Source organism: Cheilinus undulatus, linkage group 11 (genome assembly GCF_018320785.1).
Source record: "Cheilinus undulatus linkage group 11, ASM1832078v1, whole genome shotgun sequence".
Lineage (NCBI taxonomy): Eukaryota > Metazoa > Chordata > Actinopteri > Labriformes > Labridae > Cheilinus > Cheilinus undulatus.
The window spans coordinates 48,063,788-48,088,866 of NC_054875.1; the positions used below are offsets into that span (position 1 = coordinate 48,063,788).

The following is a 25,079-nucleotide window of genomic DNA, read 5'->3' on the forward strand; positions in this document are numbered from 1 at the left end:
GATGGCGGACATGAGTAACTTCAATCCCAGCAGCATTTGTGGGTGTGTTTCTATTCAAAGTTTTGGAGTTTATAGAGTTTGAAAGACGCACGCTGCTTGATGAGACGAGTCGGAGCATAACTAGAGAGAAAGAGAGCGAATTGTAGTGAGACTACTCACAATGCTGGGAGGAATAGAGGAATATTCACCCTCTGCCATGACTTTCAGTGGTCTGGGGGGACCATGAGTGAACTGACCCACAGGCACTTAGAGGGGGTGGGTGTCTCAAAACACCGCCAAAACCACAAATATTGACAGAGATTGGGAATCAAAAATGCTGCAGAGGAGGAGACGTGGTAGAAGCATAGGGTAGAAACCATGGGAGAAAATGCAAAGCCAATGGCGGTGGAGGCTGAGATCTGGTGACCACAGAATATGCAAATTAGATGACTGAATTTACTCCCATCACAAACTTTGGGTCATACTGAAAATTTTTTTCATTTACAGTATGCTTTTATCTCTAACCACTTTCAAGTTACAGCCTTTGCCACTTCTTTTTGCCATTTTTGTGCCATTTTTGCCCCTTTTTACATTTTTTTCACCACTTTTCACCCATTTAAGCTACCTTTTGCCACTAAAGACCACTTGTTTCCTTGTTTTGCCCATTTCTGCCACTTTTTGCCACTTTTATCCCATTTTTGCCCCTTTTCACCATTTTTTTCCATTTAAGCTATGTTAAATACCACGTCTTTCCTATTTTTTGCCCTATTTCTCTTGACTGCATTTTAGTCACTTTTCTCATTTTATTTGCCATATTTTCCACCTTTGACATATTTTTATTGCTACTTCAAGTTGTTTTTGCCACTCTTCACCACTTAGATTGTGGCTCTTGCAAAGTTATTTTTCAATCATTTGGCTCTTCGGTTGAGTAGGGTTGATTAACACTGTGTTAGACGGTTGATATCCACGTTTACATGGATGAATCTGTATTTAAAGGGAGGTTCCAGTGGGAGGAGAGAAAGAAGGAGAGAATGCAGCTGGTGAACAGTCGTCTGAACGGCTTGGACAGATGAGAGAAACAGAAAACATCAGACCTGTTTGTAGTTGTCTTTATTCCTGTGGGCCCTCATCGAGGTCCAGATGCTCTGGTGATGGGCTTCACTTCACACACAGACTCAGTGGGTCCACACCGTGGACACAGACCTCACAGAAGATGGGGTCAGCATGAAACAAAGTGCATAAACTTTATTTAAAAGCAAAATAACCCAAAGAGGAGTAAGGTGAGGTATGAAACAAACAGAAAGGCGGTGGATGGCACCAAACCATAAAATAAACCAGAGCAGCTTCTTAGCTCGTTTAGACTTCCTGTTAAAATGAAATATGAGGAAATAAAACCCTGAAGGCCGACCCTACGCTTCCTCTAACAGAAATACAGCAGTGGCACATAAAGGAGTCTGAGGATGACAGAGGGACATCTGGACTATCATAAAAGCTGGTACACAAAGCTTAAAGCCAGCCTACCCAGTTAAACGTTAACTGGAGTCTCAGTATGAGCTAGTGTTACATTTAATCCATACACATCAGCATTAATGAGTCAAGTTAGGTTTAAATTAAGAGGAAGGGATCCACTGGTTTAAAAAAATCACCAACGCCCTCTCCGAACCTCCTGATTGGCTGTCGCAAAAGGCGAGATGAAGGGAACCAGGAGCCGTTGTTGGTTCATGATGGTGGATTAGAAAGAAAGATGGAAAACCGTCTCTCTCTAATGGGTGCCAGCCACCTATATCCCCAGCTTCATGAACATTCCATCCTTGCCTCTGATGATGCCAACCTTAAAAGGTCTTTAAAAGAGTTTAGAGAGATGATGTCATCCTTTGATGCCTATAAAACACTCCATTCCAACAATCTTCCGTATGTTTGAAACTTTTGGAAAAATGGGTGGAACTGGTGAGGAGCTTCACAACCATTCCGTGCTCTGACTTTGATGACATCATCCTTTGAAGTTTATAAAACATTCCATCCTTGCCTTTTAAATACAGGTCAGTCTAGACCAGTGGTTCGCAAATGGTGTGCCAAGGCACACTAGTGTGCCTTAAGGCAAGTCCAGGTGTGCCGTGGGAATTTGTACCACACGTTATTACTACAACTTTATGGCAAGTACTGGAACCAGGCCTGCCCACAGATCTGGCTGGACCCCTGAAAACCCCCAGAGAATGGGCCCTCCACAGCTGGGATTTATTGATTATATCAGTGTGTGTGTGTGTGTGTTCTATCAGTAGCATTGGGGCTAGCATCCTGGCTAACTGGCTAGCTATTATTGGTTTGAAATTTGTGTTGAAATTATTAATTCATGCAATTTTTAACCAAGACAACCAATTTTTCTACCCATTTGTGCCACTTCTTTTGACAATTTAAACCATTTTGCTGCTTTTTTGTTTTGTTTTGTTTTATAATTTTTGCCACTCCTGTTACTACTTTTGACCCATTTTTGTGATTTTTTGGAACTTTTTGCCACATTCAACCCATTTTTGCTGGCTTTTTGCCACTTTTTGCTGAACTTTGTTGTTGTTTAGCCATTTTTTTGCAATTTTTACAGTCACTTTCAACCCCTTTTTACCATGTTATCAACTTTGACCATTTTTTGCTACTCTTCTGCCACTTGTGATCTATTTTGCCAACATTTTTAGCCCACTTTTGCCCATTTTTTGCCCTTGTTTGTCCCTTTTAACCCATTTGTACCATTTGGTTACAACATTTAATCCTTCAAGGCCTCTTGTAACCCATTTTTGCCACTGTTTTGACACTTTCAACAAGTTTTTGCCAATTTTAACCTATTGTTTGGACACTTTTTAACCAATTTTCTCCCATTTCTGACTTTGTTTTGCCACTTTTTGCCCAATTTTGCCACCTTTAGCCTACTTTTGCCATCTGCATGATCCCCCAGCTGGGCCCCAGAAAGCTCTCCCCTTTATCCCCACTTACAGGCCACCTTGACTGTAACATTATTTAAAAAGTCTATTTTGTTAAATATGGTGTGCCTTGAGGTTTTGGCTTAACCTTAGGTGTGCTTTGGGTGAAAAAAGTTTGAAAACAATTGCCCTTAAATTTCATTTCATCTAACCGGCACCCCATTACCCCCCATTAGCTAAGTAGTATATGAGTGTGTCCTTTAATAGAATGTAACTGTCAACATGAGGGAGGAAAAACTGTTAAAGAGGCACAACTGGACTCAACTTGTGGCTGATTGGCCCCATTATAAGGACACTGAAGACCAACAAGCTCCTCCTTATGTTGACTGACTTTTGTTTGTAACTTTTGGAAAAGTAGTTGGAACTGGTGAGGAGCATCCATTTTTCCAGAAGTTGCTGACAGTGGCCAACTACTTGGCAAAATTGGAGGGAAAATGCCTCCAATATCCCAAACTTCATGCACATTCTGTCCCCTGCCTTTGATGATGTCATACCTTAAAAGTCTTTAATAAACTTTAGAAAGATGATGTCATCCTTTGCAACCTATAAAACATTCCATATCAACAATCTGTCCTGGTGTTGACTATCCTTTGGTGACAACTTTTAGAAAAGTTGGTTGGACTGGTGAGGAGCTAGGGTTTCCCTCATTGGTTGCCAGTTCTACTACTTCTCCAAAGTTTCCAGCTGTGGCCTACTATTTGGTAAAATGGAGGAAAAAGTCCCCAATATCTTCAGCTTCATGAACATTCCGTCCTCTACCTCTGATGATGTCATCCTTTGAAGCCTATAAGATGGTTTACCTTAAGACTGTCCTTTGGAAGTGAGTTTTGGTAAAGTAGGTGGAACAATCAAAAATATTTCCGTTAGGTTGACCGTGGAACTGGCCGGTTGCAAAAGTGGGGGGAAGATACCGCCAGTATCCCCAACTTCATGAACATTCTGTTGTTTGTCTTTAATGACACCAGCCTTAAAAAGTCTTCAGACAGATGGTGTCGTCCTTTGAAGCCTATAATGGGGTTTTAGCTTCCTTGTCTCAACACCCCAACACCTCCCACTGTTCTCTTTTCTATGGAGCTTACGCCACAGACATGGGGAAACGATAGGGCTAGGAAGGTGTCCACTTTACTGCATATGTAAATACGAAGCAAAAAAAGGTAACTATGCTGGTTCCTGGATAGGTGTTAAACCTGGAGCTGAATCAAAAGGTCCTTTTGTATTTTAAATTGTGATGTCCAGACTGCCTGGAAACAAAGCCCTGTGCTTGTGTGGATTCTTCCCAGACAGAGGGGTGTGTTTTTGATTGCCTTGGGGGGCGTTTCCTCAAGCATAAATGTTCTAGTCTCCCCAGGTTCTGGGTCTCTCTTCATTCTGACCACTGGTGTGTGATGATTGACCATACCTTGCGAGGAAATAAAAACTTTTTGTCGGCCTGCAGATGTCTAATATTTCCTTTGTTCACCAGCAACAGAAAAAAAATTGCCATAACAAGCCTAGAAAACATTCCATACCAAAAACATCTCTGTTAGGTTGGCTGTCCTTGTTGGCAACTTTTGGAAACATGGGTGGAACTAGCCAGTTGGAAAAGTTGTCAACTATGACCTGCTATCTGGAAAAAAATGGAGGGAAAAGCCACCATTATCCCCAGCCTCAACATTCTGTTCTCTGGCTTTGGTAAAGTCATCCTTTAAAGCTCATAAAACGTTCCACTCTTGCCTTTTGCATTCAGTACCCCACATGATTCATTAGCTGAATGGTGCATCAGTGTATCCTTTAAAAGCATGTTTATGGCATGAGGGAGAAAAGCTGTTAAAGAGGCGCCACTAGCATCTTAACTTGTTTATATTGGACCTCATTTATTCTCCTCAGCAGCAGCTTCACTGTGACAGCATGCAGGGATAGGCAGGAATAATGTATGGGCTGTCAGAATCAGAGGAGGGACGGTGAGTTCTGATATCAGGTCGTCTCTGAAGACGGCTCATAGATACAGAGTATGCTACCACTCTCTCTCTCTCTCTCTGAGTCGCTCGCCCTCGCAGCAGGTTGTGTGTAATCTCAGTCTGTTCACAGCTGGAGCTTCCAGACCTCTTCAACATGAGAGCCACACACACTTAGAGCCTGCGTGTGTGTGTTTTTGATTGCCGGCTAATTAGCATGGCGCGGCCCGCTGTGAGCCGTAACACACAGCAAACCCACAGCATCGCGCTGTGTAAAGCTGCTGATAGGATTTCAGCCGTCTATTATCAGAGGAAGAAAGGAGCAGAGCTAATGACTGCTGCGTGTCTGTGCTACCTCTCATTTCTTTGAGCTGATATTCCGCAGTGTTTTTATTTCCTCTCTCTCTCATCGATATTCTCGTCCTCGCTCAAAAAATAAACACGCAGCGTCACGTCCCGCTCTGACATTTCAGCCGAACACGGCTGCAGTAATAATAAAAGCGTGTTTGCTCCTGCAGCAGCCGGACTCCAGCTCTGCAGCAGAATCTCTGCTGCTGTTCTTCATGTTTTCATTAATTCTGACATTTTCAATGACCTTTAGTCTTTTTCAACTCTTAAACTTTGTTCCTTTAAAAGTTGACCTGAAGTAGCAATGTTTTAACAACTCTGCAAAGTTGATTTTTTATTACTGTAATGAGGCAAAGTAAGCAAATCTGCATGAGCCGCACAAATGCAGAATATTTGAATGTTTCTGCAGAGAATCAGTGTTTGGTTAGATTTAGCAGAAAATGCAAAGGTGACAACAGAAATTTAAGTACATTTGGACACTTTTAATCCCTAACTTGTTTGGATGTTTAAGGCAGGGGTTCTCAACATTGGGGTTGGGACCCCATTTGGGGTGGTGAGACACTGAGAGGGGGTCTCCAGATGCCTTACAAAAACTAAGAACATTTTTGAATTACACTGTTGCCACTTTACACCAATTTTGCCTGATTGTAACCAATTTTATCACCTTTTCTCACCAATTTTAACATATTTTTGCAACTTAAAACCCATTTTTGTCCATTTTAAACCCTTTCCACCACTTTTTCTCTGCCTGTTTTTGCCACTTCTAAACCAAATATTGAAACTCTCTGTCTATTCTTAGCTCTGTTGACACATTATTGTCACTATTAACCCCTTTAACCACTTTTTAGGTCACATTTCATAATTTGTAAAGCCCATTTTTGCCGGTTTCTGACTATTTCTGCCTCAGCTAACCTTTTTTTTGCGCAATTCTAACAATTTTCAACCCATTTCACCAAATGCCCACCTATTTTTGCCACTTTAACACCATTTCAGACACTTTTGAATCCCCTTTTACCACTTAATATGCCCATTTTGCCACTTTAACCAATTTTTACCTCGGCCAAGGGGGTTATGTGATCGGGTGGGTTTGTTTGTTAGTTCGCAACATAACTCAAAAAGTTGTGGACGGATTTTGATGAAATTTTCAGGAAATGTCAGAAATGGTATAAGGAAGAACTGATTAGATTTTGGGACTGATCAGGATCACTGTCTGGATTCAGGAATTTTTGAAAGGATTCTTTACTATTGGGAGATAGGGCTAATGGTGGAGGTCTGCGCTGTTACCACTTTACACCAGGAGATGGCGGACATGAGTAACTTCAATCCCAGCAGCATTTGTGGGTGTGTTTCTATTCAAAGTTTTGGAGTTTATAGAGTTTGAAAGACACACGCCCGGTCGAGGAGAGGAGTCGGAGCGTAACAGAGACAAAGACAGTAAACTGTAGCGAGAATACTCACAATGCTGGGAGGAATAGAGGAATATTCATCCTCTGCCATAACTTTCAGTCGTCCGGTGAGACCATGGGTGAGACTGTCAGTGCATCTGTTGGCACCAGCAGGCAATGCTTCCACCATGACAGTCCACCCGTAGAGAAGCCAATGCTTTGCCCCACCATGTTTCCACCCCACCGTGGAGGGAGTAATCGGCCAATGCCGTGGTGAGGGGCACATGGGGACGGATCCAGGAATTTTTTAAAGCATTCTTCACCGTTGGGAGTTAGGGCTAATTGCAGAGGGCTGCGCTCTCTGAGTGCTTTTCTAGTTGGTTATTTTTTGCCACTTTTATCTAATTTTTGCCATTTTGAACCCATTTCTGCTACTTTTAAAATCTAATTTCACCACCTTTCACACCATTTTTTGCCATTATTAACCAATTTTAGCTATTTTTAACGTATTTTAATTCTGTTTTTAATGTGCATGGCTGTGTTCAGCCACCTTCAGGTATAGTGGGGGTCTCGGTCGCTTGCACCTTTATTTTGGGGGTCACGGGCTGAAGAGGATGAGAAACCCTGGTTTAAGTCACCTTTAGTCTATTTGCTGAGGCAGAGCTATGGAGTCATTACGGTTACAAAACTCAAGACTGCCTTTTAATATTCTGAATGCATGACTTCCAATGACTAGTTTCCCTCTGTGTGCTTATGAAACTTTCTCTGCGCACTCTAAATGAATTTCTGTTACGGATTTTTCATTGAATCAACCAATAGGGAATAGGTCCAGGGTGGACCAATCATGTTTGCTCTGCCTGTTGTTGCCATGCTGTTCTCCAGGACACATTTACTTTGATCTCACTAAAAGAGCCCCAACATTCTGTCACACACACACACATTTTTAAAATTCTGAGAGCAACAAAACACCATCAAACTTTATCAGTACCTGTTAAAAATCTGTCAAAAACCATTTTGAATTGGATCCAGGATTGGATTAGATATGATATAATTTTGATGTAAACAGAGTGCAAAATGGACAAACAAAAATATCAGTCAAATATCATTTTGCATTACGACATATAGACATACAGTTGAAACCAGAAGTTTACATACACTATATAAAAAGGCACAAACTTCTTTTTCTCACTGTCTAACATTAAATCAGATTAAACTTTTCCTGTTTTTGGTCAATTAGGATTACCAAAATTATTTCTATTTGCCAAATGCCAGAATAATGAGAGAGATCATTTTTCAGACAATTTTTTATTATTTTCTTGAGAGTCAGAAGTTTACATATATTTTATTAGTATTTGGTAGCATTGCCTTTAAACTGTATGACTTGGGTCAAATGTTTTGGATATGCTTCCACAAGCTTCTCACAATAGTTTGCAGGAATTTTGTCCCATTCCTCCTGGCAGAACTGGTGTAACTGAGCCAAGTTTGTAGGCCGCCTTGCTCGCACATGCCTTTTCAGCTCTGCCCATAAATTTTCAATGGGATTGAGATCAGGGCTTTGTGATGGCCACTCCAAAACATTGACTTTGTTATCCTTAAGCCACTTTGTAACCAGTTTGGCAGTATGCTTAGGGTCATTGTCCATTTGGAAAACCCATTTGCACCCAAGCTTTAACTTCCTGGCTGATGTCTTGAGATGTTGCTTCAGTATTTCCACAAAATGTTCTTTCCTCATGATGCCATCTATTTTGTGAAGTGCACCAGTCCCTCCTGCAGCAAAACAACCCCACAGTATGATGCTGCCACCCCCATGTTTCACAGTTGGGATGGTGTTCTCAGGCTTGCAAGCTTCCCCCCTTTTTTCTCCAAATGTAACGATGGTCATTATGGCCAAAAAGTTCAATTTTAGTTTCGTCAGACCACAGAACATGTCTCCAAAAATTAAGGTCTTTGTCCCTGTGTGCATTTGCAAACTGTAACCTGGCTTTTTTATGCTTCTTTTGGAGTAATGGCTTCTTCCTGGGAGAGTGGCCTTTCAGCCCATGTTGGTACAGGACTCGTTTGACTGTTGATAATGACACACTCTCACCAGCTTCAGCCAGCATCTTCACAAGGTCTTTTGCTTTTGTTCTTGGGTTGAGATGCACTTTTCGGACCAAAGCACGTTCATCTCTGGGACACAGAACCCGTCTCCTTCCTGAGCGGTATGATGGCTGGACATTCCCATGGTGTTTATACTTGCGTATAATTGTTTGAACAGATGAACGTGGCACCTTCAGGCATCTGGAAATTGCACCCAAGGATGAACCAGACTTGTGCAAGTCTACAATTCTCTTCCTGATATCTTGGCTGATTTCTTTTGATTTTCCCATGATGTTACACAAAGAAGCAGTGTGCTTCAGGTGTGCCTTAAAATACATCCACAGGTGTGCTTCTGATTAACTCAAATGTTGTCAATAAACCTATCAGAGGCTTCCAAAGACATGACATCATCATCTGGGCTTTCCCACATTGTTTAAAGGCATAGTAATCTTAGTGTATGTAAACTTCTGACTTTGAATAAAGTAATAAAAATTGTCTAAAAAAATCCTTTTCTCATTATTCTGGCATTTAGCAAATAGAAATAATTTTGGTAATCCTAATTGACCAAAAACAGGAAATGTTTAATCTGATTTAATGTTAGACGGTGAGAAAAAGAAGTTTGTGCCTTTTTATATAGTGTATGTAAACTTCTGGTTTCAACTGTATATATTTATGTACCCATATCAAAATATAACTCCTAACAGACATATTCTATTATCAGGAATATAAGTTCATTACTGAGTTTTGTACCTTAATAAATATGAACAGATGAATCCTCCATTGTGAGCTCACTGGTCTGAGTCCTTTTAAATCTAAACTTTAAATCTTTTCTGTTTTCCAGAGGCTGAGGGTCGGAAGCTTCTGATCGGTTGAAGTCTGTCGGAGAGGACAGGGGTCGAAGGCCATGGCGGGCCGACTCCTCCTCTTCCTGTTCATCTCGGTGACGCTAAGCAACGCCCACTTCCCCTCAGGCCAGCGTCTGAAGCCCCGCCTCCAGAGGGACCGCCGTAACATCCGGCCGAACATCATCCTCATCCTGACTGACGACCAGGATCAGGAGCTGGGTGAGAGGAAAACTGAGATTAGCTTGTGGTCGTTTGTTATGTAAAGATTAAGGATGTTCCTAAGCATCTATTAATGCTAAATGCTCATTTAAACTTCATTTAACTGACTAAAGAGGAGAAAATCCTTAGAAAGCAGACAAATTCCTCAGAGGGTCATAGGGTCAGCAGGTGTGACGTTAGCTTGATATACTCTCTACAGCATGGCTAACATTACAAGCTAGAACTGCCAGCCTTCATTCCTCTCTGCAGATTAATATCGTGCCTTGATATTTGGCCTCCTTTCACTCTGGGTGGAAGTTACACGTGAGTTCAACCCTCGGCAGCCTACATACCACTTTATTTCCATTTACTACTTTAAAAATCTGTCACACCGCGCTGTTCCTACTACACGCTAACCGCCGTTTAAACGATAACCGCGTGCATCCCTAGTATAGATACAGAAAGTCAAAGGTAAGGGATGTAAAACTGGAATACTAGCAACAGTAAAAGTCAGATTCTAGACTGCAGTTCTGGTGGTAACAGCCCTTACATTTATTCACGTCTCTGCTTTTACCTGCAGAACCAGGTCCTTCCATCCATCTCCATTCTGGTAGTAGTAAAACTGCTCCTAAATGTCCTTTTCCTATTTCATCCTGCTGCTGTGTTCACAGGTTTTGCGTCAAACACCAGGCCATATTCCTTTACCACACAAAGACTCTTATTCTTCAAATACTGAAGGGTTTCTTATTGAGCAGAGAACAATTATCTGAAGTTTCCTGGTACGTTCATACTGTCAAAAAGACTTCTGACATTTTCCGGGAACTGCTTTGGTTAAATGGCGAATCGTCTGCTGTGCCAGTAAACATGAAGGCCTTCTGTGTTTGAAACAGTCCTGGCTTAGGAAATTGGATAAGTAGATAATAAAGCTGGCTGACAGGGGTTAGGACATGATGGCTGGAGAATGAACACATGCGGTGACTGTGTCATCTTCACTAAGTTACATACTTACGTCTGTAGTCTACTGTTCTGAAGGAAAAAAAAGGCTAAAAACAGATGACAACATTTATTCTTGGGACAAATCTACACATAGAAGTGTGTTTTTGAAAATGTTTTCCTCCTCTATTTTCAAAAATAATCTCTTCCACACATGCTGCATTCTCAGAAAAATAATCATTCACACAAAAACTTAAAACCTCGCTGTTATGTGCTGTTTTATTTTCTTTTTTAACAAACAATTCATATGCAAAGTCGTCACACCCACCTGAACCAGATCTCGTCCCAACCACCGACATTGTTTATCGCGTTTTTGTCCTCAAGTGTTGAATAAAGAGGCAGTGAGCTCTGACATCATCTTTCAAGGCAGAAGACTGAATTTTTTGTTTGATCATCTTCAAAGGATGACATCATCTTTAAATGCAGACGACGGAATGTTTTGTTTGATCAGCCTCAAAGGATGACATCATCTTTAAATGCAGACAACGGAATGTTTTGTTTGATCAGCCTCAAAGGATGACATCATCTTTAAATGCAGACGACAGAATGTTTTGTTTGATCAGCCTCAAAGGATGACATCATCTTTAAATGCAGACAACGGAATGTTTTGTTTGATCAGCCTCAAAGGATGACATCATCTTTAAATGCAGACAACGGAATGTTTTGTTTGATCAGCCTCAAAGGATGACATCATCTTTAAATGCAGACGACAGAATGTTTTGTTTGATCAGCCTCAAAGGATGACATCATCTTTAAATGCAGACGACGGAATGTTTTGTTTTACCATCTTCAAAGGATGACATCATCCTTAAAGGCAGACCATGGAATGTTTTGTTTTACCATCTTCAAAGGATGACATCATCTTTAAAGGTAGATGACAGAATGTTTTTTTTTTTTTTACCAGCTTCAAAGGATGAATTATCTTCAATGGCAAGGATGACTTCAAAGATGATGTCATTTTCTAAAGCATGGATAAAATGTTTTATTAACTTCAAAGGCAGAGGACTGAATGTTTTATAAACTTCAAAGAATGACAGCATCTTTAAATGCAGAGGACGTAATGTTGGTGAAGCTAGGGATGTTGGGGCCTTTTCCCTCCATTTTTGCCAAATACGGTGCTGTGAAAAGTGTTTGCCCTTTCTGGATTTTTTTTTTTATATCTGTCACCCTTAGGCCTTGTCCACACAGAGACGAAAACGATATCCGATAACGATATTTAAGTTTCATTTTGAAAAGATTTCCGTAAACACAGGATCATTTCAGGAAATTTCCACATAAGCATGGAACCACTGAAAATGACTGAAAATGCTGTAGTATTGATGCCAAGCCTATAAGTGGCGCTGTAATGCTGCCACTGAAATGCACCAGAGAAGAAGATTGCAGAAAACTGTCCCAAACTTTATTCTGGTTGCCTTTCTGCCCTTTCTAATTGACCCCCCACCCTTGTTAAATAATGAATTATCTCTTTGTAGGCTGATTTCAGTTTCACCAGCCACACTCAGACCTGATTACTGCCAGACCTTCTGAATCCAGAAACCTTAAATAGAACCTGCCTGACAAAGTGAAGTAGGCTAAAAGATCAATTCAGAAACTCAAGAATGGATGAGAAACAAAGTCACTGACATCTATCAGTCTGGAAAGGGTTACTAAGACATTTCTGAGGCTTTGGGACTCCAGCCATCACAGTGAGAGCCATTATCTACAGATGGAGAAAAATTTGAACAATGGTGAACCCTCCCAGGAGTGGCCGGTCTACCAATATGATTTCTTCAACGACTCAACCAGGATGTCCCAAAAGAACCCAGGACACGCTCCCTTTATCATCCTATGTCGGCATGTCAAATAATGTAAAATGCACTACCCTGAAACAGTGCACCGAGTCTACCGTGGTAAAATCAGTGTTAATGGGTTTTTTTTTTTTCTCTGCAGGTTCGATGCAGGCCATGAATAAAACTCGTCGCATCATGGAGGAGGGCGGGACTTCTTTCTCTAACGCCTTTGTGACCACGCCCATGTGCTGTCCGTCACGTTCAAGCATGCTCACTGGGAAGTAAGTCCACAAACCTCCACCTTTATATTTTCTATGATTACATCTCCCTTTATTAAAACAAATTAAAGGGATATTCCACTCTTCTTCCACTTCTACAATTCATTTTAGCACATTCTATTCGTGTGTTATACTAGATATATAAGATATTGTAATAATGTGTATTAAAAAGCTGCTGTTTAAAACCAAGATTATTCTCAGGATTAAATCCATATCATCTCTCTTCCCAGGTACGTTCACAACCACAACACCTACACCAACAACGAGAACTGCTCCTCGATGTCATGGCAACGACAGCACGAGCCGCGGACCTTTGGGGTCTACCTCAACAACACCGGATACCGGACAGGTACACGAACAAGGAGAGAAAACAGATGGTGGGCTCTGCTCGGGCTTTAAGTCAACATGTGAGAGCAAGCGGGAACATTTTTTATTAAGAGCTGAATTAGATTTCAGAGTCAACCCGCCTGCTCCGGCTTTCTGCTGGAGTTTAGGACTGGAAGATGTTTTTGATCAGGAAGGAGCATCAGAAAAACCCAAATCCTTGTCAGACCTCAGGGAGGTTTGAGTTTATTAAGTTAGACTGAGCAGGGATGAAGTCTGCTTTAGTTCTGATGCTCTGCTGTTGAAAAGAGTGTCTTTGATTTCAGACATTAGTAGACAGCCAGTATCGGGGCATTTTCTTTCTACTTTATCAGTTCCTCTGCTCTGCACATCAATACTTAAAGTAGCGAGAAATGTCCCTTTATTTCCCTAAAATTCTTGCTGAGTACGTCCCTGTAGACGTTGCTGACGGTCTTTAAGGCTGACTCTGAGATGCTAAAGCTGCAGTGAGCTGGGTGAGAGCATCACTGGTATGAGAAAAGCTGCACAAAAAAAAAAGAAATAAGACTTGTTCCAGTGGCTTGCACAGACTTTTTCAAGGGCAGGGGCGAAAGGAAAAAAAAGGGCACATACAGCGCATTCTCGCCACTGATGAGGGCACTAAGTTTGGCGTGTTTTCGAGGAAACTTCAGACATGTTTGTATGTTCTACAAATGGCACATTATATGACCTTAAAACAGACTAACTAGACAGACTACTCAAGTTAGTTTGTAGTTAGGATCAGCATCCACAAGAACTCTGTAGTTTTAACGTTGGACTGTGAAGAACACACAGAAATAAATAAATGAATAAATCCCTAGGGGGTCTGGGGGTCTTCCCCCAGAACATTTTCAATGAAGTAGATGCCATTTCCTGTATTCTAGTGCATTTTAACACCATATTAGCACCAGATAATCCAAACTGGTTCTGTGAGATATAGTTCTGGCTCAATATAGATCATAAACGAGCCCAACATAAAAGTCATTGCAACAGTAATGTTTCATAGTATTTCTTGGTCCTAATGGTCTTCTGGAGTTTGGTGTGTTTTCTTCACCCAAGAGGACAGTTCAGTGTGTTTTGCCAATGAGGAGGGTACTTAAACATGCCTTTTTGCTACCCAAGTGGGCAGTTTATCATTTTTAACCAGCCAAGGGGGCAGTTTAGCATGGGTTTTGCCTCCCAAGAGGGCACTTTAGCACACATTTTTCAACAGTTGGGTCACGAGGGGGGGCGACCACCTGTGCACACCACTGACCTGTTCTATTCCAAACTACGGCCTGAGGTCCATTTCTTATCGATAAGAAAAGATACTTGTTATTCAAAGTTTAGCACTTATTGTTTTTTCCTCCTCTTATTACCTTTTTTCCTTTAAAGGTCCTCCGTTGTGCCATTCTAATGACGCTATCCAGGCCTCTGTAACTCTTACAGAACATTTTTTAGCAAGCCTGGAACTTGGCTGACTTCCCGTGGACTTTAGAGATTAAATCCACACCAGTAACTTTGATACTGGATGTCTTTTTATCTATTTATTACCCATTCTTTTCATTGTTCCTGCAGTTTATAGCTAGCACTGTCACCATATTGTCTGTTTGTATCCCAGAATGCATTGTGATTAGGCTGTGACAACCAATCACAGGTCGTTCCATCTTCACATCATGTTTTGCCGCACAGGTCATGTGTACAGACTTAGAAACTGGAGAAAAGAGTCTGAATGGCTCAGAGAGAAAGAGACACAGAGAGGCCGTGACGTGTCCATCATGCTTTAAAGCAGTGGTTTTCAAACTTTCTTCACCCAAGGCACACCTAAGGTTAAGCCAAAATCTCAAGGCACACCATATTCATGTCAATACAAAATAGACTTTTAAATAATATAACAGTCACAGTGGCCCATAAGGGGGGATAAAGGGGAGAGGTTTCTGGGGCCCAGACAACTGGGGGTGGCAAACGTGGGCAAAAGGGGCCTGAAAGGTGGCAAAAATTGGTTAAAGTGATGATAAAACATGGCAAAACTGGGTAAAAGGTGGCAAGACAAAGTCAAAAATGGTTAACAATTGGCGTAAGGGGCCAAAAAAGTTAGTTAATAGTGGCAAAACACGTTGAAAGTGTCAAAAAGGTGGCAAAAATGGGTTTTAAGTGGACAAAGGGGTTAAATGTTGTATAAAGGTGGTTAAAAGGATTTAAAAGTGATTAAAAAATGGGCATAATTAGGCAAAAAAGTGGCCAAACAAAGGCAAAGTGAGTGAAAATTAGCAAGAAGGTGGCAAAAATGGGTTGAAAGTGTCAAAAGGTGACAAAATAGTTTACAAGTGGCAGAAAAGTGGAAAAAAAGGGTTAAAGTTGCTAAAATGTGGTAAAAAGTGTTGAGAAAAATGTCCAAATAATAGCAAAAGTAGGCAAAAACCATCAAAGAGGTAGCAAAAATGGGTTAAATGTGGCAAAAAGTTCCATAAAGGTTGCAAAAAATGGGGCAAAAGTATTTTTAAAAAGTTGCAAAATTGCAAAAAAGCAGCAAAAATGGTTTTATTTGACAAAATTAGTGGCAAAATAGGTAGAAAAACTGGTTAACTTGGTTAAAAGTAGCATGAATAGTGATAATTTCAACATCAATTTCAAGTCAATTTTAGTTGCCAAAGGAGGTAACTGTTAGCCAGGATGCTAGCACCAATGCTACTGCTCCAACACACACACTCATCAGTGAATCACGGCTGGGGAGGGCCCATTCTCTGGGGTTTTTCAGGGGTCCAGCCAGATTCCCAAGGCACACCATGTAAGAACCACTGTTTTAAAGATTGAGTCAAATTCTCAAAAGTGCAAGGAATTTATTTTTATAAAAATGTGAATATTTTAAAGACTTTTTGTCACAGGATGATTTTTGAATAATTCTTTATAAGAAACAGAGAAAAAACTCCACCCTGCTGCAGCTCAGCGTAGTGGTCGATGGTAGCTGCTTCTGTTTTAGGCTCTTTTGGCCTGAAGGTATGAATACAACAGTGGTTTATCTTCCCCTATGCATCCAAAATAGCCTCTTTAACATGTGTTACAGTGTCTTTAGTCGTTGTTTGGTTGTAGTTATGATGTCTACGGTTGTTCATGTTCCCACTGCACATCTAGACCTGCCTGTAGAAACCAGTGTGAAACCAGTGGAACACACATTGTTGTCTTTGTCAGTCACTGTAGCAGAGGCTGGGACAGTTTCAGACTTCTACTGCCTCTCTGTGTCTCCCTTAATTCTTCCTCCATCTGTGTTTGTGTGTCTGTGTGTGTTAATACGTGTGTGTTAACATGTGTGTGTCTTTGTGTGTCCTTGCTGCAGCGTTCTTTGGGAAGTACCTGAACGAGTATAACGGCTCCTACGTCCCCGCCGGCTGGAGAGAGTGGCTCGGTCTGGTGAAGAACAGCCGCTTCTACAACTACACGCTGAGCCGCAACGGAGTCCGAGAGAAACACGGAGCGCAGTACCCGCAGGCACGGACACGCAACGCAAAAACACACAAAAACAACAACACACTAAGAAAATCTTTATGTTTATCAGCAGCATCTTGGTTTCTGTAGAGGAGAGCAGGTAAGGAGCCACCACTGTGAGGTCAGCTGACCTCTGAAACAGGTTTTAAAGAAGGAGTTTTTCAAATGTTCAAATTTCCTCCTTTAGCACATCTAGGAGGAAAATAAGAATCCAAACCACTCAAATGAGATTCAGTCAAACATAAATATTAACGCCTGAGTCATGGATAATTTTAGACTTTGCATGCAGAGAGCTGATTTTACACGCTGAGCTGATCTGCTCTGCTCTGACTCAAACACTTCCTGAGTTTTAAAAACAGATATTAGGGATTCATTAAAGAAAATAAATGTAGATTTTTGTACATTTAAATGTCTAAATTAATTAGAAAATACTACTCTATGTATGCAGTTATAGTAATGGGGAGGCCCGAGGTAAACACGGGTAAGCAGTCTTTCTACTTTTGATAAAAGCATCAGAATGAGTGAAAATGTACTAAGAAGCATCTTTATAAAGTTTCAGATGATTCCACTAAAATAGAAGTCTAAGACTTCTGATGTGAGTAATTTATTGTTTTCAGGTATTTAAAATTAAAAATAAACATAGGGAACGTTTCTGTATGTTGAGTTTGACAAATTATCTGCCCTCTTAAATCCCGTTAGTTTCCATGGAAACCCATTTCACTACAAAAACAAAAATATGAAGGTTTGATAATTATAAATGGTAGAAATAAAATCTTAAGTCTAAAAGATAATTATGAGATAAAAAATGGAATTATGAGATATTTTGTCTAAGTTTTAAGATAAAATCCAAAATTATTGGATAAAAATATGGAATTATGAGATAGAGCGTCATCATTGCCAAATAAAAAAAAAGTCAAAATGACGAGTTTAAATGTGAAATAATAAGATAAAAACTTCTAATTATGAGATTGGATGAATTTGTGAGATAAAAACTCAAAAAGATTTAAACTTATTATTATGCTATGAATCATAATTATGTGATAAAATTGAAATTCTGACATGAAAACCTAAAACTGTGAGAGGAAAAACATAATTCTGAGATGAAAATTCATAGTTATCAGATAAAAATAGAGATCATGAGACAAGCTAATATTATTGGATAAAAACTCCTAACATGGAGATGAACATTCATGATAATGGGCTAGAAAATCAAAATACTGGGATAAAATGAGAATTTTGAGATTTAAACTCATTATTCTGAGATGAAAAATAATAATTAGGAGTTAAAAACTCCTAATTATGAGATAAGAAGTAAAAAAAATGAGATAAAATGTGAATTTATGAGACTTTAACTCATAATTATGGGATGAAAAGTTGAAATAATAAGTTAAATTGAGAAATATCAGATTTAATCTCAATGTTATGTTATGAGAGAACAAAAATGGTTATGAAATACCAAAATGTGATCAGTTGAAATTGTCAGATTAAAATTCATAAATGTGAGATGAGAACTCCTAATTATGAAAATCGATAAATCCAAGTTTAAAGGTTTAAATTATGAGAAGAAATGAGAAAATATTAGATCTAAACTAATAATTCTGTCAAGGAAAATTAATTGTTTTGAGTTAACAATTCAAAATTAAGAGATTCAAATTCTTAATTATGAGATTAAAAAATGTCAAGTAAGGAGATAAAATGGAAAAATATGAGATTTAATCTAAATTCTGCAAAAGAAAATCATAATCATGAAATAATGTCAGAATAATGAGATCAGTTAAAACTACAAGACAATATTCTTAATTAAAAGGTGGAAATTTATAATTTTGAGTGTAAAAAAACATAATTATGAGATTAAATGAGAAAATATGAGAATCAAACTCCTTTCCAAGATGCAAAATCATAATTATGAGTTACAAGATCAGTTGAAATTATAAGAAAAAAAAACTTGATTAAGAGGTGGAAATGTAAAATTGTAAGATTGAAAAAAAAACATAATTATGAGATAAAAAGTAAAGAATATGAGATAAGTTGAAAAAGGATAAAATCTCTTAAATATGAGGTGAAAAATCATAATTATGGAATACAAAGTCAGAATGATGAGTTAAAGGACTACTAGAAAGTGTTTTATAGATAAAATGTGTCATTATTATTATTATTATTATTATTATTATTATTATTATTATAAGAGTGTGTTGCATGCATTTTGCAACTCAAAGCCAGAGAGCACTACACTCCTAAAGATTCATCCATGAAACAGAAATGTCGGTGTACAGTTCAGTGTTGTTGTGTTTACTCAGCTGTTACTGTAAACACGTCTGAACGTGGAGCTTTTTAACCCTTTAGAGCCGATTGCATCATATTCAATACACACTTTAATGAGGCCTCTATCTACAACATGGGTGTCAAACTCAAGGCCCCGGGGCCAGATTCGGCCCGTGGTACAGTTACACCCGGCCCGCAGGATCAAATCCTATTCTTATTATAACTGGCCCTAAAATATGAGGTCTGCAGATAATCCTTAAACATCCTTCAGTCATAAAAATGTAAAAAAAATAAAGAATAAAAATAATTAGAAAAAAAGAAAGGTAAGAAAAGAAATTCATTTGTGTTTTCATTTCATATTTTCAATTTTGAATTCCACAATTATAATAATAATAATAATAATAATATCTTGAATTTATATCGCGCCTTTCAAGAAACCCAAGGACGCTTTACAGGAACACACAGACATGGACAAACCATGTGAGGGGTAGGATGAGTGTGAGGGCTGGTTAAGTGAAGACTGTAGGCTGTGGTGAACAGGTAATGCTTCAGACGTTTTTTGAAAATGTCCAGAGATGGAGCGCTACGGATGTCTGCAGGAAGAGTGTTCCAGAGGGTGGGAGCTGCAGCACTGAAGGCTCTGTCTCCATAGGTTGGAGTTTGGTTTTGGGCATGGAAAGTAGGCGGTGTCTGAAGATTGAAGGTTGTGGGGTGGTGTGTATGGATGGAGGAGATCAGAAAGGTACTGGGGAGCCAGAGCATGGAGAGATTTGTATGTGAGGAGGAGGACTTTGTAGTTGATACGGGACTTGATAGGGAGCCAGTGGAGGTGGATGAGGGTCGCAGTGATGTGCTGCCAGGGTCTAGTGTGGATGAGAACTCTAGCTGCAGAGTTTTGGACGTACTGAAGCCTGTCCAGGGTTTTGCTGGGAACTCCAGACAGGACTCCATTACAGTAGTCCAGGCGGGAGGTTATGAAAGCATGAATGAGTGTTTCAGCCACAGAATCAGGGAGTGATGGTCGGAGTCTGGAGATGTTCTTGAGATGATAGAAGGCAGATTTGGTGACAGACTTTATGTGGGACTGGAAGGAGAGGGTGGAGTCCAGGATGACGCCCAGGTTTCGGACCTCGGAGGACGGACAGATGGAGGTCCCGTCCACATCGAGCATGAGATCTCCAACCTTCTGCAGCAGCACTTTGGGGGCCACAACCATGAGCTCTGTTTTATTGCTGTTGAGTTTGAGTTGGTTAGAGGTCATCCAGGCTTTGATGTCGTGGAGGCAGTTTACCAGGGAGTGGGGAGGGAGCTGAGTGGATGGTTTGGTGCTGAGATAGAGTTGGGTGTCATCTGCATAAGAGTGAAAGCTGAGACCGTGTTTGTGAATAATCTGTCCAAGGGGAAGCATGTAGATGGTGAAAAGGAGAGGTCCAAGAACAGAGCCTTGAGGCACGCCCTGGTTAACTGGGGCGGGGGATGAGTGAGAGGTGCCGATGGTAACAAACTGTTTTCTTTGTGAGAGATATGAGTGAAACCAGGAGAGAGCTGTACCAGTGATGCCAAGATGGTGAAACAGGCGGTCGAGGGGGAGGGTGTGGGATATTGTGTCGAAGGCAGCGGTTAGGTCAAGGAGGATGAGGAGGCTGATGTGTCCAGAATCTGCAGCTGTGAGGAGGTCGTTGGTTATTTTGATAAGGGCGGTCTCAGTGCTGTGGTGAGTGTGAAATCCTGATTGAAGAGGTTCATGGAGCTCATGGTTGGACATGTGTTGCTGGAGTTGGGCAGCGACTGCTTTTTTGAGAATTTTGCTGACGAAGGGAAGGTTGGAGATCGGTCGATAGTTGGAGAGGTCCTCCGGGTCTGACCCAGGCTTCTTGATGATGGGGGTTACTGAGGCAGTTTTGAAGGATGAGGGGACAATTCCAGATGATAATGAGGTATTGATGATGTCTACCATGATGGGGCACAGAACAGACAGAGATGCTTTCACCAGTGGTGTGGGCATGGGGTCGAGGGAGCAGGTGGATGCCTTGGCCTTCTTGACCTATTCGGCCACTTGGAGAGTGTCCACGGGTGTGAAGCAGGAAAGACGGCAGTGAGGCGGAGGAGCGGTGTCCTGGTGTGAAGTGAAATCCTGAGGTGGAGGTCCAGATGAAAGTTGCTGCTGGATGGAGGCAACTTTATCCTGGAAAAACTGCAGGTGCCTAGTGCAGCGGTCAAAGTCGGCTGGGGAATGAAGGTTGTCAATGGGGCGGAGAAGGCGATTTATTGTGGAGAAGAGCATCTGGGGATGGTTTTGCTGGTCACTGATGAGGGCTGAGTAGAAGCTGGACTTTGCTCTGGAGAGAGCTTCTTTGTAGGAGCTCACATGCTCTTTATAGGCCTCCAGATGGACGGTGAGGCCAGATATTTTAGAAAGTCTCTCCAGCTGTCGGCCAGAAGCCTTCATGGAGTGGAGTTCAGCAGTGTACCGGGGGGCTGGGTGGGTAAAGGAGACAATTATGACTTTAGTCCATTATTTTGAATTTTATTTCATATTTTTACCATTTTCAATTTATTATTTTCACTTTTTATCTCATATTTGGAGCTTTTCAATCTATTATTTTCATTTATCTAATAATTCTGACATTTTCAATTTAAAAATTTGACTTTTTAACTCATATTTTGACCTTTTCAATTTATAATTTTGACTTTTTAACTCATATTTTGACCTTTTCAATTTATAATTTTGACTTTTTAACTCATATTTTGACCTTTTTAATTTATAATTTTGACTTTTATCAAATCGTTTGACCTTTTCAATTTATAATTTGACTTTTTAACTCATATTTTGACCTTTTCAATTTATAATTTGACTTTTTAACTCATATTTTGACCTTTTCAATTTATAATTTTGACTTTTTAACTCATATTTTGACCTTTTCAATTTATAATTTTGACTTTTATCTGTTTGAACATTTCAAATTGTTATTTTGACTTTTTCACACATTTTGACCTCTTAGGTGCACCTTTTATATTTAAGTCATATTTTTGCCTTAAAAACATGATTGTGACTTTCTTTTTATATATTTGCATTTTAAAGCATTATTTTAACATCTAATTTTGTGTTTTGATCTTTTGAACTAATAAGTTTGACTTTTTTTCTCAGATTATGAGCCTTTTAACTTATTATTTTGACATCATTTATCATCAGTTCTAGTTTTTCACCCCATAATTTATCACTGGGGAAAATGAGGTTAATAGTTTGGTTAAATGTGGACCCCGTTAGGCCCTCAGGTTAGACCTTCATTCAGAACCGGGCCCCTTCTGTGATCTAGTTTGGTCTTCAACATGATCAATAATAGCTTAAAAACATTTTTAATATAATCTGGTATAGTCTGATAGAAATGCCCTCCAATGGAAGATATTTGTAAAGCAGAAAATGCGAACAAAAAAAAAGAGAATTTTTATGAGAATTTTTATTAAAGGTTTAAAAACCTCCTGGTTCCAATAGCTGAGGATTTTCTGTCTATTATTTGAGGTATCAGGCTTTAAAGGGTTAAAAAGGATCTGATCAGTGGATTATACCTTAGATTGAGTTCTGTAAGATTCTCAGCATCTTTGCCTTGGAGAGGTGGATAAAGAGGGCTGCACGTTTCTGCTAACTCTCTGGACATGCAGTACCACCCATAATAAATAAATAATAATAAATGTGATTATAAAGAGAGTGTATTATTTTAAAGGAGTCTCGCTGCACTGACTGTGTTTAAACCACACTGACCTACAGGAGGAAGCGCTCTTCTCATGAAGGTGCAGTGTGACTGAAACCTGCTTCATTGAGTGGATTAATATCAGATGATTATTACAGCAGAGTACCGTGTCTCTGTGTTTCCAGGACTACCTGACTGACCTGATCACGGCCGAGTCCATGCGGTACTTCCGCTCCTCAAAGAGGATCTACCCTCACCGCCCGGTGCTCATGGTGCTGAGCCATGCCGCTCCGCACGGACCAGAGGATTCAGCGCCGCAGTACAGCAACGCATTCCCCAACGCATCGCAGCACATGTGAGCCCACACACCCTAAAACACACACTTTAACACACACACACACAGCATCAGACTAAGCCGCAGTAATCCAGCAGAACAATAGAGCAGCTCTGCTCCGCTCTGCAGGATAAATCCAGACTAAACGACACAATCCTCACTAATAACTGTGTCTGTGTATAAACTCAGCACTTTGATTTGATCCCATTAAAAAAGACGCTTTTTATATCTGCAGCTCATCATTTTAGTTTAACTCCTCAGAGGCACGTCTGATAGGGCCGGGTGACACGGACCAAAAATGAGACGATGATTCAGGTGAAAATCAAGCTATACTGAAACCGGGTTGATGCCACAGCAACAAATATGGATGTCAGGGACAAGCAGAGGGTTTATGACATCATCAGGTGGGAAATTTAATGTTTAAGAGACGGTAAAGATGGAAAGATGATATCAGAGGCAGAGGACGGGATGTCGGTGAAGCTTTTGGGGCCCTTTTTTGCTAAACAGAAGGCCATAGTTAGCAACTTCTGGAAAAGTGGGTGGGACTTGAGTGGGAAGCCCTCGCTCCTCTCAAGTCCCACCCACTTTTTCAGAAGTTGCCAGCAAAGGACAGTCAATATAAGGAAAAGAATGATCCAGATTTTCTAAAAAGAGACAGAATTTCCATGACAACAAGCAAAACCGGACAGACATTGGCTGTGGAAACACAAACAAGTTGGAAGTTTACTCTGGCAAATTGAGCCGAACCATGCCGGACTGGACCGCTTAGAGAAAACGGACCATATGTGAGCGTTTAATGACTCCGCACCCCCAGGCAAGAAAGGTCAGCGAGCGACATACAGGTGGCAAAAATGGGGGGAAAGTGGCGAAAATAGGTTGAAGTTCCAATAAAAGTAAGTTAAAGGCAGTAAAAATGGTCGACAAGCGGCACACAAGTGGCAAAAATGGGGGGAAAGTGACATAGAAAGGGTAGAAAATGGAGAAAATAGGTTGAAGTGGGAATAAAGATAAGTTAAAGGCAGTAAAAACGGTCAACAAGCCACAAACAAGTGGCAAAATGGGGGAAAGGTGACAAAAAAATGGCAAAAAATGGGTGAAATTGACTAAGATTGGCAAAAAACTGCAAAAAGTTGGTGACAAGGCAAAAAATACATGGCAAAATAGGCATGAAATGGTAAAAAAAACTGTGTGAAAGTGGCAAAAATTTGGTGGGGGGCAAAAATAAAGTTATAGGTGGTAAAAACGGGGGAAAAGTTGCAAAAAAGGGCAGAAAGTGGTAAAAAATGGGTCAAAGTGGCAATAAAAGTAAGTTAAAGGTGGCAAAAAGTGACAAAAATTGGGGGAAAAGGGCAAAATAGGCATTTAAATGGTTAAAAAAAAAATTTGAGGAAAAGTGGCCAAATTGGGGGGGTAGACAAAACGGCAATAAAAATAAGTTAAAGGTAGTAAGAATGGTCAAGAAGCTGCAAAAATCAGCCAAAAACTGGTGAAAATGGGAAAAAAAACAACAAAGAGTAACAAAATGGGAAAAAGTCACATTTAATGGAGAAAGGCTGCTTCACCCTTTCACTCCTGAGTTTCTTATTTTAACCGTAAAAGGCCCAAAAATGTCCTGAAAGGATGAGCTTTTGCCCATTTTTCCTCAATACTTAGAAAATGTAATATATGGCAGTTATTCACAGTGTTTAAAGAGTTTTAAAAGAAGAAACACAAAAGCGGGGTAAATTTATGCAAGATTCTTAGTGAGAAAAGGTGAAATTACAGTAATAACTACATGTTGACTGTGAAGCAGTTTCTCAGCTTTCAGAAACTGTTTGAGTTTTTCTGATTACACAAACAGTCGTGCAATTATGGTCATGCAAAGTGTGCTTCAATAGCGTCGTCACCCAGCGTTTTAAAGGGTAAACTGGACAAAAAGTGTCAAAAACGGGCAAAATTGGCAAAAATGTGTAACAAAAAAAAGAAGTAAAAATGGGTTAAGAGTGGCAAATTGTTGAAAAATACATGATCAAGAGCCACAATCTAAGTGGTGAAAAGTGGTGATAAGGGGTTAAAGGGGACAATAAAAATAAGTTAAAGGCAGCAAAATGGTCAACAAGCAGCAAAAAAAAATGTAAAAATAGGGAAAAGGGGTAAAATAGAGGCATGAAATGGTAAAAATCAGTGAGTAAAGTTGCAAAATCGTCAAAAAG

At 40.1% G+C, this 25,079-nt stretch overlaps 1 protein-coding gene across 5 annotated transcripts in view; it reads left to right on the forward strand.

Annotated features, from left to right (window-relative positions):
- Window positions 1–25,079, forward strand: part of sulf2b (sulfatase 2b) — a 213,639-nt gene that overhangs the window by 149,332 nt on the left and 39,228 nt on the right. For all 5 annotated transcript variants that reach the window (XM_041799371.1, XM_041799375.1, XM_041799376.1 and 2 more), the window contains 5 exons: window positions 9,536–9,758; window positions 12,660–12,780; window positions 13,008–13,126; window positions 16,454–16,605; window positions 22,739–22,908. In XM_041799371.1, coding sequence (XP_041655305.1) covers window positions 9,599–9,758; window positions 12,660–12,780; window positions 13,008–13,126; window positions 16,454–16,605; window positions 22,739–22,908 — 722 coding nt within the window. In that variant the 5' untranslated portion in view covers window positions 9,536–9,598. The remainder of the gene's footprint in view (window positions 1–9,535; window positions 9,759–12,659; window positions 12,781–13,007; window positions 13,127–16,453; window positions 16,606–22,738; window positions 22,909–25,079) is intronic.